Genomic DNA, 15,491 nt, shown 5'->3' with positions numbered 1-15,491 from the left:
GCCTTGCAGCAGTTGTTTCTTGTACATGGATGGAAGGAACAATGCCCTAAATTCAGAAAGCAGTGAGTTCTACTGCTTTCCAATCAATCTGAACAAGGCTGGTCTGCCGTTAGCATGGTGGGTAGTGGGTTTGTCTGAGAGCTGGTGAGGGGGCTCAAAAAAACAAGCCCGAAAGCATGGAGTCAAGATAGACATAAAAAGGGGGGGGGTTGTGTGGGAGTAAAACATTTGTCAAAAAATTCTCTGAATACTCTGAAGGCAAAAAAACTTCCCATCCTAGCGATGGATCAAATTCAGGCACTCAGTTGTAGCTTGTTCCCTCCCCTTGCTTTTTCACCTCGGTCATATGGGTCACATTCCCCCATTACCAACAAACAGCATTCACTTCTCTGTCCATATTTAACCACAGTAGGTCAGGTTGCCTTGATTTTTTTGGGGAGGGAAAAGGCCTTGTGCCTCTGCCAGGGAACATTCCTTGCAGCCAGGCTGCTGCTCCCTAAAGGCCTTCTCCAAATACCTGCCTCTTCCTCTTTCAGGTGCCTGACTCTCAGGCTGGGAGTGCTCAGCTCAGCTGCACAAGAAATAACCCTTGCTAAAGCCACAGATTTTTTAGGACCCCTACAAACTCTGCACCCTGCTGACTCCAAGAGCTAGACCTTTTCGGGGGAAGGGGGACAGAAACTTATGTAACCCAAGAGCTATAATTTGCCAGAGTGTGGCAACACTCTTCTTCATCTGTTTCAAAGTGAACCTGCCAGCCCTGCCTGGGGTGGGCAGGAATGCTTTGAGAGACCCTGAACGGATCCGGAGGGCCATGGTCGGCATTCCAGCAATGCCTCCATGCAATTGTATCTTTGCTATTCACGGCAGCTGCCTGGCCTGGGATAAAGGCTGGAAGCAGTCAGACGCTGGTTTGAAATAAGATAGCTGCAACAATGGGAGCTGCTGTCAGGGAATTAGCTAGGAAGAAGGCCAGAGTTATGTAGATGGAGAGTTTTTACTGGAGGATAAATGTAAATGCTGGCTGCTGAATGCTGACTTAGTGGAGGGGAGTGGGTGAGGGAGACTGATTAAAAATAATAATAATAATAATAAAGGCATCCAGTGTGAAACATCAAACCAGCTGGCAGCCAGCACAAAGGCTACCCAGCAGAAATAGCAAATGCATCTGGTGTCACCCAGAGGCAAAACTAAGAAAGGTTTTTGCTGGCAACGTTTTCTGGAAAAGGGAATTTGGTACAGTGTGTAAGAGTGGTTGTGGCAGATGATCCAGTGCCATGTCCTGTCTTTACATGATAGGTGCCTAGGGAAAATACAAGAACAGCATAAGCATTAGACAGTATATCCCCAGGACACTGCTGCAGCCACTTTGGACTTGTGATTCTGGGACTTCTGTGACAGACTTCTTAGAAGGACTGGGGGGTGTACTTAATAGTTTGAAATTAATTTATCAAACTATTTTTTCTGAATACAGACAAACCTCTGACAACCAGACACTCCTGTGGCACCACCCTCCACTGCAGCCATGCTGTGTGAAGGAGAGTCTTGGTTAAGCCTGACAACTCTAAGTTTCCCTTAATGCCCTCTACTTTTTTGCCTGGGGACAACTAATGAATCCGAATCTGCCTTCTCCAGACCATGTGGTATTTTACAGGCTCTACTAAAGCTCTCTGGCTTCTCTTTCAGGCTGCTGGTTCATACTATCTATCTGTTCCAGGTACAGAAGCCAGTTTGTACTGTGGATGTTGTCACTTTCTCCCGGGCCTTTTCCAAGTCTTTTAAAACCAGAGGACTGGAACTCCAAAGAACACTCAGGTCATCATGGATTTTCAGCATCATTCATATTTGCTTCATCTTCTTTCCTAGGAACTGCTGGACACTTCACAAGACTATCTCTCTCAAGATTTTGTTCCTGAGTGATATTGGTGAGCTCAGAGTAGACAGTCATATATATATGAGATAGATAGATAGATAGACAGACAATTCTTCATAGTTTCTTATTTTTTTTTGTTAGCCTGAATAACTGATTGTTATTACCAAACACACTGCTTTTCACTGCTTTTCCAGGTGATTTATGGCAATAAAGAGCAAGCACTTGAATACCCTACAGGAATCCACTGGATCTGCCTGCTGTCAAAACCACCAGCTGTGTTCCTACCATTTGACTTTATGAGTTCAGTAAGTACATGGATGGTGGGATGGGGAGAGAGGGTGTCCCTCTTGCTTCAGGTTACAAGGTTAGTTAACAGCTTTCAAGGTGGGGACTCCACTGGGTACCTTCTGAAAATTCCAGTAGATTCAAGGAGATGGATCTCTCTTCAATGTATTTGTTCACTTCTTTGAAGATTTCCCATCTGTCTGTAAGGCCAAGTGAGCAGCCTCAACCCAGCATGTCGTCTATATGCTGTTGAGGGTGTATCAGAAATAAATGACTGTGATCTGTTTTCTCTCAGAGAAACAAAATCCTAAATCTGGCAAGTTGCTCTATTCAAAAGGGTGACACACAACTTTGGGTCTTCAGCTCAGAAAGTTTCTGAGATCTCACTGAGATGTTCAGTTACTTACAGATAATTCTTCCTTAGCTTCATTTGTGGATTTATTTGTTTATTAAGTCACAGATCACATTGCCACTTAGAAAAAATGACCTTTGTAAACTGCAGAAGATATTTGTCTGGTGAAACACACTGTGCTCCCATTTCCAACCCGGTGGTGCAGGGGCCCTCAGCTGTCATTCCCAAAACAGGTGCTGTAAATCAATACTCTGGTAGTTATATTTTGGCAGCACCCTGGCAGGAGGCAGCACAGCCCTCCTCTGAACAGACCTTAAAGGTGCTTTGTGCGTGCCTTCATCTGTATGACTGCAGCAAGAGGGAGCTGGGATGATGAAGGTCCATCACATACTCCTCCTTATCTCTGCAGGTAAAGGTGTTCCAGCCTTGAAAGGGGTCATCTCCTTCCTGAATGTGTGGGACCAGGGCTTTGCATATACGTCAGAATGAGTGAATATGTGTTCTGGGAGCAGCCTGTCCTACTGATAAAGTTTTATGAACACACCAAATAATTTAAAGGAGAGCTTTGGAGTGCATTAGCAGTTCAGATATTTCTAATTTCAGGCACCAGATATTTTGACTTGAGATTCTAGGTTTAATTGTTTTTCTGGTTTTGCATTTAATTGCTCCCATCTACCCTAGTGCTACATGTATTTCAAAATATATGAAAGGATCTATTTAGCACAGCTTGGAATATAAAAAGTTTTTACAAGAAATTTCATTATGTTGTGGAATGACTGATAAAGAGGTCAAATTGATTTGCAGCTGCATGTGTTGTACCGAGATAATTCTTTTTAAACTGTCCTTTAAAAGAATAACTATTTTGTGATCCTAAAAATTTTTTACTGAATTCAAGCAGTATACTAAATTCCTACCAAGGCACACCAGAAGGGGGCAATTTTAATCGGATTAATGAAGCATAGCAAAGAGTTTGAATTAGATGTGATGTTGTGATCATAACTTAAAAATTGAAAGATGACTCCCACCACCATAGCCCAGCCTTTCTGGTGGGGGAAAAAGCAGTGCCTGTCTGTGACAGGTTTTTCTCATTGGCATCCAAGTATTTTAATATAATCTCATGGCAGGACCAGGCCAAGACAGAATCCTTGGAAATCTCAGCTATATAAAAGCTGATGAAAAGTCAGTTAGGAAACAAGGGGAAATCTTGGCTTAGGTTGGAGTCAGCACTAAAATTCTTATTGACTTCAATGGTCCAGGATTCAACTGAGAGGGGGAGGCAAGGGTGGGATCTGCCAGAAATGCTTGCAGCAAGGATCAACTGTTCTGTTCCCTCTCACTACGTTTAGGAGGGGATACATACAAAAACATCCCCAAGCAGCCCTTCCCTTTGCTTTACTCCCCTGTAACAGTGAAGCAGCCACAAGCTGAGCACATCATGTACCTGCGTGTTCTGCCACAGGGTCTCTCAAAATGGGGTCCGTCTGTTTTTCTGTGCCCTTGCTCCTTGGGAGGGCAATGCCATGCACAGATACTATGAGGGTTCCACTGGAACAGAACTGCTCCCTGCCATTTTCACTTGTGACATTTTTCTTACAAGGGCTCTTTGACACAGCACTGCCAAGTCACACTGAGCAGCCTGTGGGCAGAGCTGTCTACAGACAGGTTGAGACCTCCCGTGAGGAGAAAGAAATAGAGCCCACATAGTGAATGGTTTTTCTTCTCTCACTACCTGCACAACCTGAGCAACTCCCATCAGGGAGAGGAGCTCTTGTTCTGCTCAGATTGCAGATGCAAGGAGTCTGGGTGGTGATTTCATCTCAATGACTGATGTGCTGGCCCTCTCCTTTAATGTTACTGTCACAGGCAAGTCTGTGGAATTGAAGGTGGAGAAGCCAACATTAGAAGTCCCTGATATTGTGTATTCTCTCTGCTTAACTGTCCACAATTATTGCATGTTAGCACAGTTGCAGGCTGGAAAATCCTGGAGGAGATTTCTAATGCTCAGTCTGATGTCCACAATCCTGGCTATTTGGTTTTGTTCATCTCCTGGTTGGAGGCTGTTGTTGCCTCCAACCCCTAAGCTGTACCCAAATCAGATAGGCAGTTACCCCCACTGATGGCATTTGCAGTGCACATAGTGCATGTCTGAAATGAGGAGTCCCCCCCAGCAGCAGCTTGGTGTTGTCAGTATTTCCTTCATGCCCACCTCAGTCTGACGGTGCTGTAGCCTGTTCCCTGCCCCGTCTCACTGGTGCCACCCCTGCTGTTCTGCAGCTGGGCTGGCCCTGTGCTACGAACACGAGACTCGCCTTGTTGAGGACTTGTTCAGGGACTACAACAAGGTGGTGCGCCCAGTGGAGGACCATCGGGACGCCGTCGTCGTCACCGTCGGGCTGCAGCTCATCCAGCTGATTAGCGTGGTACGGTATGAATGTGTGGTACATGTTGATCAGCTGGCTTATGTGACAGTGCCAAAGTGGGTTTTCTTTCTAAGGAAACAATTTTTCTCCTTTAATTCTGTTTGCTGTTACTGCCTTCTTTTTTTTTATTATTTTCTTCCTTCTTTTCTTTCTTTTTTTTTAAGGATGAAGTAAATCAGATTGTGACAACCAATGTACGCCTGAAACAGGTAACTCTAAATATTCTCAACCATTTCACCTAATTCAAATAAACACACTGGACACAGCTGGGAATTAATTACTCTGCCATACTTTCAGGGGCAATTTGGACAGGTGGGGTCAGCTAGCAAAGCATTTCTTCTTTCTAGGGTCTCAATAATAAAATGCTCTAGACACTAAGAGTCTTAAGAAAAACGTTTTGCACTGTATTTCAAATAGTAGACTTCTAATATATTTATCTTTTGTATTATTTACTTTTTGGGTTTTTTTAATAAGTTTCTTAAACCAAAATTTAAGTTAATGAAAAAATGTGCTGGGGGTCCCACTCCCACATATTTATGCTTACCTGCATATCCTGAAGCAAGGGAGGTGTTGTTTCTAGGAAGTACTAAAACTACCCCCAGAAGTGCTAGAAGAGGTTTTCAGGGACTGAAATCTTCCCTCTTTAGCAATGGATAGATGTCAACCTCAAGTGGAATCCAGACGACTATGGTGGCGTGAAAAAAATCCGCATCCCTTCGGATGATATCTGGCGGCCAGACCTTGTTCTTTACAACAAGTAAGGAGTGCCAGCTGCCTGGGGAAGGAGGGTGGGAGGGGGAGCTCTGCCCCATGGCCCCACTTTGGTGGGGCAGTTTTCCCATAACATCTGATCCAGTGGGTAGTATTCCTCAGAGCAAGCTTCTCCAGGAGAAGGGGCAATGGCACTGGGGGACGAGCTGACCCACAGGCAGAAATCCTTTTGTGACCATGTCAGTTATGCTGCCCATATTGCTGTTAATGTCCTTGTTCCTTTTGCAGCGCAGATGGTGATTTTGCCATAGTAAAATACACCAAAGTCCTTCTGGAGCACACAGGTCTGATCACCTGGACACCACCAGCTATTTTTAAGAGTTACTGTGAAATTATAGTCACACACTTCCCATTTGACGAGCAGAACTGCAGTATGAAGTTGGGAACTTGGACATATGATGGCACAATGGTTGTTATTAACCCGGTAAGCAAGGAGTTTGTAATTGGGAAAAGCAGTAAAGACCTGAGTATGTTTTTAGGGAAATCTCAGATTTAAAATGGAATATGATCTCATTTTGACTGGAAAAACAAGCAGGCACTACCTGTAAAATAGAAAAGCCCTTTTTGTATATCCAGGACAATATTTCCTGGTTTGGCTTCTAAAATTCTGCACATGTATAATTCCTGGGCCCTAACAGTCTCCTACCTGTCTATCCTCCATCAGCTTCACACTGCTCCTTATGGTGCTGCCTGTCCTGCCTCTGTTTGTTTCCTTGGGTTTTTTGGGGGCTGCATTTTCTCCACTCATGACTTTCCATTGCCAAGGACTCTTTCCCTGGCCCCTGAGGTACACCTCCTATTTGTAATACTTATTCAGTCTACTGTCCTTAACTGTAAAATATTGACTTGAATGCTGTGTAGAGGCTGATATTCTAAGGCAAAATAACACAGACAAGAGTGGTTTGCTCACAAAAAATCATGAAGTGCCTGAGTTATTTGGAATCCTGTTCCTGAGCCAAATGTGCCAAGTTTTGATTTGATTCAGAACATCTGGTATTAAGAATTTGTTTGGGATTTTGCTGCCAGGAGAGTGATCGTCCAGATCTGAGTAATTTCATGGAGAGCGGGGAGTGGGTAATGAAGGATTACCGTGGCTGGAAGCACTGGGTTTACTATGCTTGCTGTCCTGATACCCCTTACCTGGACATCACCTACCACTTCCTCATGCAACGCCTGCCTCTCTACTTCATCGTGAACGTCATCATCCCCTGCCTGCTCTTCTCCTTTTTAACAGGGTTAGTTTTTTACCTACCCACAGATTCAGGTACGTACATTTATTCATTCTACTGCCATAGAAATTGCTCTTCTAACAAATTCCTGAGAAATTCATAGTATTTGAAATCACTAGCCAACCTCAAGGCTAGTGCACACAAAAACTGGACATTTCCACTGAAAGTAATGGCTCTAAATATTCTGCAAAGAAAGGATAAGTGCCAAAAGCTGAAACTATTCATAGAAATAATTTGAGGTGCTTTCTCACAGAAATTGCTGATTAACTATCCAGTAAACTTCTGAAAACCAAAGATTTAGCTGGTTAATTTTTATATTTTGTCATAGATAGGTAGTCAGGGTGTTAGTACATCATGCAGTAAGTGAGCACACAAGGGTGACTGAGGCCCTTCTGCATCGTGTTAGAGCAGAGAGCTTGTTATCTTCTCACACACATTACCTTGTCTGACACAGAGAGTAATCCTGGTCTATTCTGGCCTCCTTTGTCACTGCTGAGCAGCTTGTGCTCCCTGCAACCATTTCCTCTGCTTCATTCCTTTTGCCTTTTGTCAGCTTTTCACAGTGCTTGATTTTAGTAAGTCCCTTCTTACGAAATAGTTGATTTATTTTTTTTTTTTCTTCAGTGGAATACTTTCTAGAAAGTTGAACTGGATAAAAAAATGTGTGAATAATGTTTTATGGTTCATTTTTGACACCCTACATACATACTGGGAGATCTCAAATAGCAACTGACCTCTGGTGTCATATGTGATTTTTTTGTCTGCTCTCTCAGCCCAGAGCCAGAGAGTAATGCAAGCAAACTCCCAGGAGGCTGTGGAGCAAGTGCTAATTAGGTGCATATACTGCATTGTTGGAAATACACAGCCCTGGCAAGTAATGAAATGCTCTTGGCAAGTAAACTTTCCATATCTCTCACCCACACTTCAGCCCAGCCCTACCTGGTAATTCCCACCTTTGTGCTGGAGTTGATGCTCTGTTAGGCTCTCAGATTTGTCCAGCCTAGTTACTGTTTTGGATGCCAGCAGAGACCATAGCACTCCAAATGCACACCTGTATTTTTTGAACAGCTATCATCCACATCCTGGATCTTAAATAAATACTTTCTGTACCAGATGATAGGAGCACTAAAGGTATTATCTTTTTTGTTTGTTTGTTTTGTTTTCGTGGCAGGTGAGAAAATGACTCTCAGCATCTCCGTCCTGCTGTCTTTGACTGTGTTCCTTCTGGTCATTGTGGAGTTGATCCCTTCCACCTCCAGTGCAGTGCCTCTGATAGGCAAATACATGTTGTTTACAATGGTGTTTGTCATCGCTTCAATCATCATCACGGTCATTGTCATCAACACCCACCACCGCTCCCCAAGCACTCACACCATGCCACACTGGGTCAGGAAGGTGAGCTCTATGGCTTTGCATGTTTGCTGGTTTCCACTGAACGCTCCATATATTATTGGCAGGCTTTCTAATAAAAGTCAACAAGAATTGGGGAAGTAAATGCATCATGTTAAATGTCTCTAGGCACAAGAGCTGGTGTTTACTACTTAGCTGTGCATAAAGTCAGCAAGACTACTAAAGTGCTCCTGTAAGTAACACAATTGTCCCCTGGGGTAGAGTCTTGCAGGGAACAGATAAGACAAAACACGGGCAGCTGAAGGTACAGGGAAAAGAAAATGTCCATCTGGACTCATATTACATTTCCTGGTCTAATTCTCCATCTGACTGCAAGACACTGCTGCCTGCCAGTGGCCAAGTCCCTGGCCTGTGTGAGTGCAGAGCACAAAGGCCATTAGGAATACCTGAGTTCAGCATCCTGTTTCGCAAAAGACAGTTTAGCAAAAGCTAAACAATCTTCTCTGTACTTTTCCAGTATACAGCTGCTCTGCAGCCCTTGGGAAGAGAGGACATCCTTGCACAGGAGTCTAAATGGTAACCACAAGATGCAGAAAAAATTGGTTGTCTGTCATTACAAGTTCTTTTCCAGGGAAACAGTACCAAAAATTATCTGATCCATTCAGTAATTCTTGCCACTCTGAAGTTTGCCTGTGTTCATACTAAACCATGAAATGGAAGGAGATTGTTCTGTGTATCTCTAATTATATAAGGCTACAGCTTATATAAGATCCTTTTGCAGTCTTATAATCCCTGCAGAAGTGAAATTTCAACAGGCAAACAGAGTATGTGCTTAACATTGCTCTGGCAGCAAGCCTCTGTCACTCCAAGGGAATTTATTGTAAGCCTTATATGCATGTATATCAAACATTTGTAATAGGAAAGTCAAATGTAAGTAGCCAAAAGAGGTTCTTTGTAGTCTATTCTTCAAGTCAGATTTGTAAGTAATATGTTTCAAATTAGATGAGATGAACAAAGCTCTGCCAGCTCATGCTAGCTGAGGGTCTGTTCCAGAGCATTGCTTCCCACTTCATGTGTGGATGTTGGGTGTATGGCAGGGGGAAATGTTTTAAAGAAATGGTGTGACAGGCCTGCGGGTGACTCCCTCTGCCCCAGGGCAGGAGGCTGACAAAAGCCCCAGTGAAACTGAGGCGTGGGCTGTGACATACTCCGAGAGGGAATCTGTAGCAGATCCAGCACGGGAAGCGATCTGGGAGCGGAGAGACTTGTCTTTGTTCAGCACACAGCTGCATCTGTAACACAGCCCCACAGACCAGAAACTGTCATCTTCCCTCTTTGTTTTCAGATCTTTATTGACACAATCCCAAACGTCATGTTTTTCTCTACAATGAAACGACCATCCAGGGATAAACAAGACAGAAATATTTTTGCAGAAGATATTGATATTTCTGACATTTCTGGGAAGTCAGGCTCTGTGCCTGTCAACTTCTACTCCCCGCTCACCAAAAATCCAGATGTGAAAAATGCTATAGAGGGAATCAAATACATTGCGGAAACGATGAAATCGGACCAAGAAGCCAGTAATGTAAGGCATTTTTTGTGCATGATTCATTTCTAGCTTTCAAATTGCTACATCTTACTTTTTTGGCAAAATACCCCTGCCTTACGAAAACACTCCAAGCCCTGATTTGGCTTTAGCAGTGGACAGTCTTCTCCCCTTGATACAGTCAAAAAGGAGAGACAGATAATTGTCACAGATGGTAATTGAATATTGGCCCCCCAAAATAAGAGAAAGGAAAAAAAGTGTCAGTACTAAGGTTTTCTAAATGTGGTATGTGAAGCCATAGACATGGAGTGTCTGTGAGCGGGAAAGCAATTTCAAGAACTGTAAGCAAGTTCCAAAACACATTCCTCCCGTCTCCCACTCGGGCATCTTCCCTCTGCGGTAAGCAAGATCCTATTGCTTTTGAAAAAACAGGAAGCAAGCCAAACTCCAAAAGACTAGCAGTTTTATCTGAGAAGTGTTAAATGTAACTTAAAAATGATAATTCCAATTTTGAAAAGGTTTTGTTTTATTCCTGACTGTTACAAGTAGTCTCTCCAAATGAAGCACGTCATGAGCTACTCTGATTACTGACTTTTTCCACATTGCAAGCCAAAGGAAGGATAAAAGCATATAGAGTCACACATGGCAGTGTTCCCCAGGAAAATCTAGTTCTGCCTCCTTCTAGCACATTTGACAAAATTAACCCATCATTTATTTCAGTTTTCACAGCTCACACAGCTTTTGCAGAAGTAATTCCGTCTTGATACTTCACCCTTCTAAACGGTCAGTCCTTTCCTGTTGGGCTGCAGGCTAGCCTGAAGACAGGGAGAGTTCTCTGAGAAAATAATTTGGCCCATGCTGTTGAAAAGGAGGCACTTCCTTCCCATGGACAGGATTTACACCACGGTGTTTGTTCCTGTAACCAAATTCCTGGAGCATGTGGAATGACTCTGGCTGTAGTCTCATGTTCCCCATGACTCCTATGCCCCTCTGCAGATAAAGTGTTATTCTCAGCAGGGCTGGCGTGACTTCAGCATCCCTGGACTTCACTTTCTCCTAGGCTTACAAGGAGGATCTTCAGGTTACCAGCAAGTGCCCCCTTTGGAAGTGGAGCCCAGCTGCTTGTGCTGATATCACTTCCAGGGGGTTTCAAAAGTCAAGTTCCCCAAATGAACTGAAAGCTATGGCTTCTGAAGGCTGTTGCTTCATTGTATTCACTTATGAACCACCTCAAGCCAGAACTCATCATCAGTATCCTCTAGATAATTACAACAGCCTCTTCTATTTGTGGGACAACCAAGGCAAAAGTAGAAGGTGCTTTAGGCCAGCACATGTCACTGCTTAAAGCAGAGTTACAGGGTGGAAATCCTGAGCCCTGCTGTACTTCATGCCTCACACTCTGCTCAGCCTTACCATTCTGGGTTCCCAGCAAAGGCATGCAGTGAAAAGGCTGTCACAGAGCAAGTGGTTCACAGTGTGCCACAACTGGAAAAAAGACTAAGGGAGCTACCAAGAAGGTTTTACAAGACCTTAGAGTATATACTAGGCATGGAAAGCAGGGATTAGAGTTAAATTAATGGAAATTGCCTAGATATCCCACAAGAAGGAAAACACAGTGGAAAAACCGAAGTCAGTTGGGTCAAAATAAAGTTTTTGCTTTTAACAGTTTAAACTCTGTTTCAGAAGCAAACATTGGCCTAAAAATTAAGCTTCTTAACATTTTTTAAAATTTAATTGGTCAGCAAATTGCCAGGGTTTCTGGTCAGTTTAGTGTTGAAACTTCTATTTCTAGGTTGCTTAGGCTTTCTTAACCACTGACCTGCTTTTGAGAAGAAAATGAGTATTTTTTGCATAACAATAATGGAACTTATAGAAGAGCCTTACCATTGTTCAAGACAGCACATTAAAAGAATGCCCATAATAAACACGGCTCTGCAGAGGTTTTACCATCTCCTTTGTTTCTTTCCCAGGCTGCAGAAGAATGGAAGTTTGTTGCGATGGTGCTTGATCATCTTCTCCTTGGCATATTTATGCTGGTTTGTTTTATAGGAACATTAGCTGTATTTGCTGGTCGACTTATTGAATTAAATCAGCAAGGATGAATGTGAGCTGGAAACTATTTGTTACTCTGAACATCTGAAAGCATCATAACTATCAAAATCTGGGCAGCCTCTGAAAGTTTCACTGCTGGGAAAGAGCAGGGACAATAAAACGTAAGGCTCCATACTTAGCACTTTTGAGCTGCTGCTCAGTGGTATTTCATTGCCAAAAAGAAACACTTATATCACTGGTAAACTCGAATGGCTGTCAGCCAGGTTTTGATCCATTTTACCATTTATTAAAAATGTTAATGTATTAATAAGACTGTCTGACTTTATAAGCAACAGATACAATTCCAGTGAAGTCAATAGCAGTGTAATAAGCTTTAGCTGAGCTGTAAATCTGTATCCAACTTTAGCATTCAAGCTGGTTTCATTATCTGCTCTGTGGTTTTTGTATTGGCAGGGTCACAAATTACTCCCCTCATAACACTAGGGGAAGGTATGGATCTTAGCTGTACTTATATACGACAAAAATGACAGGACACTTCTTCCGAGCAACACAAATAATTACCCAAACTTTATTCAAAAGTTGAGCAGCAGCTCACTCTGGTGGCTAAAGCAAAGTAGTGCTGCTTTTGGCCAAAGACGGCTGGGTTTAGTAAGCAAGAAGTGTATTTCAGTAATACGGTGTGGCAATACTAGCAGTGCTGCCTATTTTCCTCAAAAATAAATAAAGAGAGGTGGGGCAACTGCGACAAGTTACTCATCATTCCCAGCTGGTTGTCCAAGCCAAGAGGACTACTTTGCTAACAGCTGTAAATAATTTGCTGTGAGTTTAATAAATTAATTTGTATTATATTAATGCTCTACAGGAATGTGTCATGCCTGCAGAGAACAGGCATTTGAAACACTGTAGGGAAAATTATGCACTTGTGCAACACTCCCATCATTGCGTAGTGTTTGCTGGAAAATATTTTGGAGAGATGCAGTCCTAAGAAAACAGTTTGTCTGAGGCAATTGATCACTTGTAGCACTCTGCTCAGCTCTTCTGGTTTAAAGGATGGTAATCTTTGCCTCCCTGGATGATCATTAACCCTGTAACCGATTGCCGAAGATGTATGCTGGGTGAAACCTCTGCTGACAGAGGGAGTGTTTGCTGCAGCTCTGGTTATCTTCAGTGTGACTTCCCAGCTTTCAGCCCTCGTGGGGAGTCACGTAGGTCCCTGCTCACGATGAGCTAAGCTGCAGCACAATGGTGCCTGGAATTTAATTTGGGAGCCTGTGAGTGGCACTAAAATTGACAGAACAATCCTCTTAGAGCAGCATGTGGTTGAATCTTAGCATTAAAAATAAGCATCAAGTAATAAGATTCATGGTGAGCATCCACAGTATCTTTATTCAGCTTCCCCAAGTCAGATCTGGGTCTTGGCCTCCCGATTCCCCTTATGTGTGTGCCAGGATGCATGCATGCACACTTGTACCTGCCTGCTTGCTTCTCCAGCTCTCTTCATACACAGTTATCTACCAATGTTTTCCTTCCACTTCCTCAGAAAAAGTTTTGAAATTATTTATTCAAAAATTTTCATTTGTGATGGCTTGATTTGTCTTATAGGCATAGCAAATCTTCTGCCTTCCTATCACTCTGAGTCTTGATGAACTACTTGTGTCTCAAAAGATGTGACACCAGGCAAAAATAAATGTTAATAACTTCTCTTCTTAGGTTGCAGATTCTGAGCATTGTACTCTGACTCTCCAAACAGAAGGTTCTCCAAGCATCAATAAGCACGCTTTTTCTTTTTCTTTTTTTTTTTTTTTTTTGCTTTGCTTTGAATACTCAGACTGTACCAGCCTCTATTTTGTTCCTAAATCATCTTTGTGATACATTTCTCTTGCAAACCACTTGCTTACCACTAACATCTTCTGTTACTAGTATCCATCTACTGAAAGAGTACCCTTATCTACGTGCAGACTATTTCTTCTCAACTACTACTACTAAAATAGTAGCTTTGGATGTTTTAAATGTTCTGTTACGGTCACAGATAATTTGCTGTCAGTGCATAAGTATATGTTGTCTAATGATTTCTCATTTACTGTGGTCTCTCCCTGCACTAAACTCTCTCTCTCCTACATAGGTAGAACCCCCAGCCCCAGGGAGAGATGACCCTGGTAATACTCATGCAACCCACACAGGCATCTCTGTTGCCTCATTCCTTAAACAGGCACATTTCAGCTCTGAGCTTTAACTAACAATTCTCATGATATGCAAAACAAGAAGCAGGCCTCACACACTCATTGTTAAATTTTTCTAGCAAATATAAAAAGTAATGACATGCAAACACCATGGTGCTGAAGTAAGCAGATCTCATTTAAATGAAGGTAGACCAGTGGCCTCTGGGTGAGAAGGTGTTGCTTTTATAGTGATAGTACCCTAGGCAATTAACTAGTCTCTCTTTTCACTGCCATCTTCTTGCTACTAAAGCTGCTTTTGTTTAATTTGAACTTGTTGATAACACCCTATTTATGTCCTTAATGGAATAGCTCCCTGGAACATCTCCATCTTTTTCAGTCTGATTCTCTTTCCAATTTTTAATCCATGTGACAGTTAACTTTCCCCTTCCCATCCCTTTAGCTGACCTTCAGCTTCTCTCTACTGTGTCATGGATATGCAGCTCTCAGAGATGCAGTCACCCTCAAATCTCTTTCCCCTTTGGCACTTTGCTCTTCAAGACACCTGACCCTTCTGAGGGGGCTGAGTTTTTAAAGTCCATTACCTTGTACCGGGTCCAAGGGAGCAGTTTCACCTCTACGTGAGTCTGTAATCAGAACAGGCTGCTGCTCTCCATTGTCATCAGACAGCTAAGCTGAACCCAATGTCCTCATTCTGTCTATTCAGCCAGTAGGATCTTGGCTTTGTAAAATGTAGTTGAGCTGATCAAGAGAGAGAACAGAAAAATGACACTCACTGAACTCCAAATGCTTGATTATGAGCTTATGTGTGCCAGGTGTGATCATTCACCTGCCACTAGTGCTTGGGTCCTGCAGCCTCCTTCAGTTTGAGCTTTTAAAAAGTCAGGTTATTTTTCAGGCAATTGTAAGATAAGTTAAGTACTCATTTTTTGCTCCAGGATATAAGTTGCTGCCAACCTCCTTGCTGTGGTCATCTCTCCAGAGATGTGTGAAAGCAGTGTGAGTTTCATCAGCATGCTGACCCAGCAGTTCTGTTCCACAGCTGCAGCAAACCACAGCAGGTAGGGACAGCGGGACAAGAGAGTACGTGTAACACAGGACCCACAAAGTACATGGACACTATGCTGCTAGTGGAGAAAGGGAGCACATTACCTCCCTGAAAGGTTTGTTTTCTGGTATGATGGCATGCAAGATGCCACCTTTAAAGTCACTGATAGCTTAGCACATCAGAAATGTTTTTGACTTTGGACACTTTTAGAAGGTTGTTCTCTTTGAACCCAGCCACAAGACCTCACGTTTTCATATGTTTACTAGTGCTAGTCAAAGTCTAGCACAGCCTCCAGGCCACTAGGCATGCTCCTGGGTATAAATTTTCTCCCTCTCTCTTTCTCTTAAAAATTGTGAAACCCATACAAAGTCTCCTAAGCTTCTCTCAG

The 15,491-nt window shown here is 42.9% G+C and overlaps 1 protein-coding gene across 2 annotated transcripts; it reads left to right on the top strand.

The window, feature by feature from the left end:
* The first annotated feature begins 2,792 nt into the window (after nucleotides 1-2,792).
* Nucleotides 2,793-13,735, top strand: CHRNA1 (cholinergic receptor nicotinic alpha 1 subunit). 2 transcript variants are annotated; one of them, XM_051787452.1, is made up of 9 exons: nucleotides 2,793-2,919; nucleotides 4,785-4,930; nucleotides 5,095-5,139; nucleotides 5,578-5,687; nucleotides 5,930-6,125; nucleotides 6,728-6,965; nucleotides 8,102-8,325; nucleotides 9,626-9,865; nucleotides 11,797-13,735. In XM_051787452.1, the coding sequence occupies exons 1-9, from the start codon at nucleotides 2,880-2,882 to the stop codon at nucleotides 11,926-11,928; spliced, it is 1,371 nt and encodes a 456-aa protein (XP_051643412.1). In that variant the 5' UTR covers nucleotides 2,793-2,879; the 3' UTR covers nucleotides 11,929-13,735. The 2 variants fall into 2 exon arrangements, with proteins under 2 accessions (XP_051643412.1, XP_051643413.1); XM_051787453.1 differs by having other exon boundaries at nucleotides 2,855-2,915.
* The last annotated feature ends 1,756 nt before the right edge of the window (nucleotides 13,736-15,491 follow it).

This window comes from Manacus candei, unplaced genomic scaffold, assembly GCF_025592945.1.
Source record: "Manacus candei isolate 608988 ecotype Guabito, Panama unplaced genomic scaffold, ASM2559294v1 h1tg000023l, whole genome shotgun sequence".
In the NCBI taxonomy this organism is placed as follows: domain Eukaryota; kingdom Metazoa; phylum Chordata; class Aves; order Passeriformes; family Pipridae; genus Manacus; species Manacus candei.
This window is presented reverse-complemented; position numbering and strand designations above follow the sequence as displayed.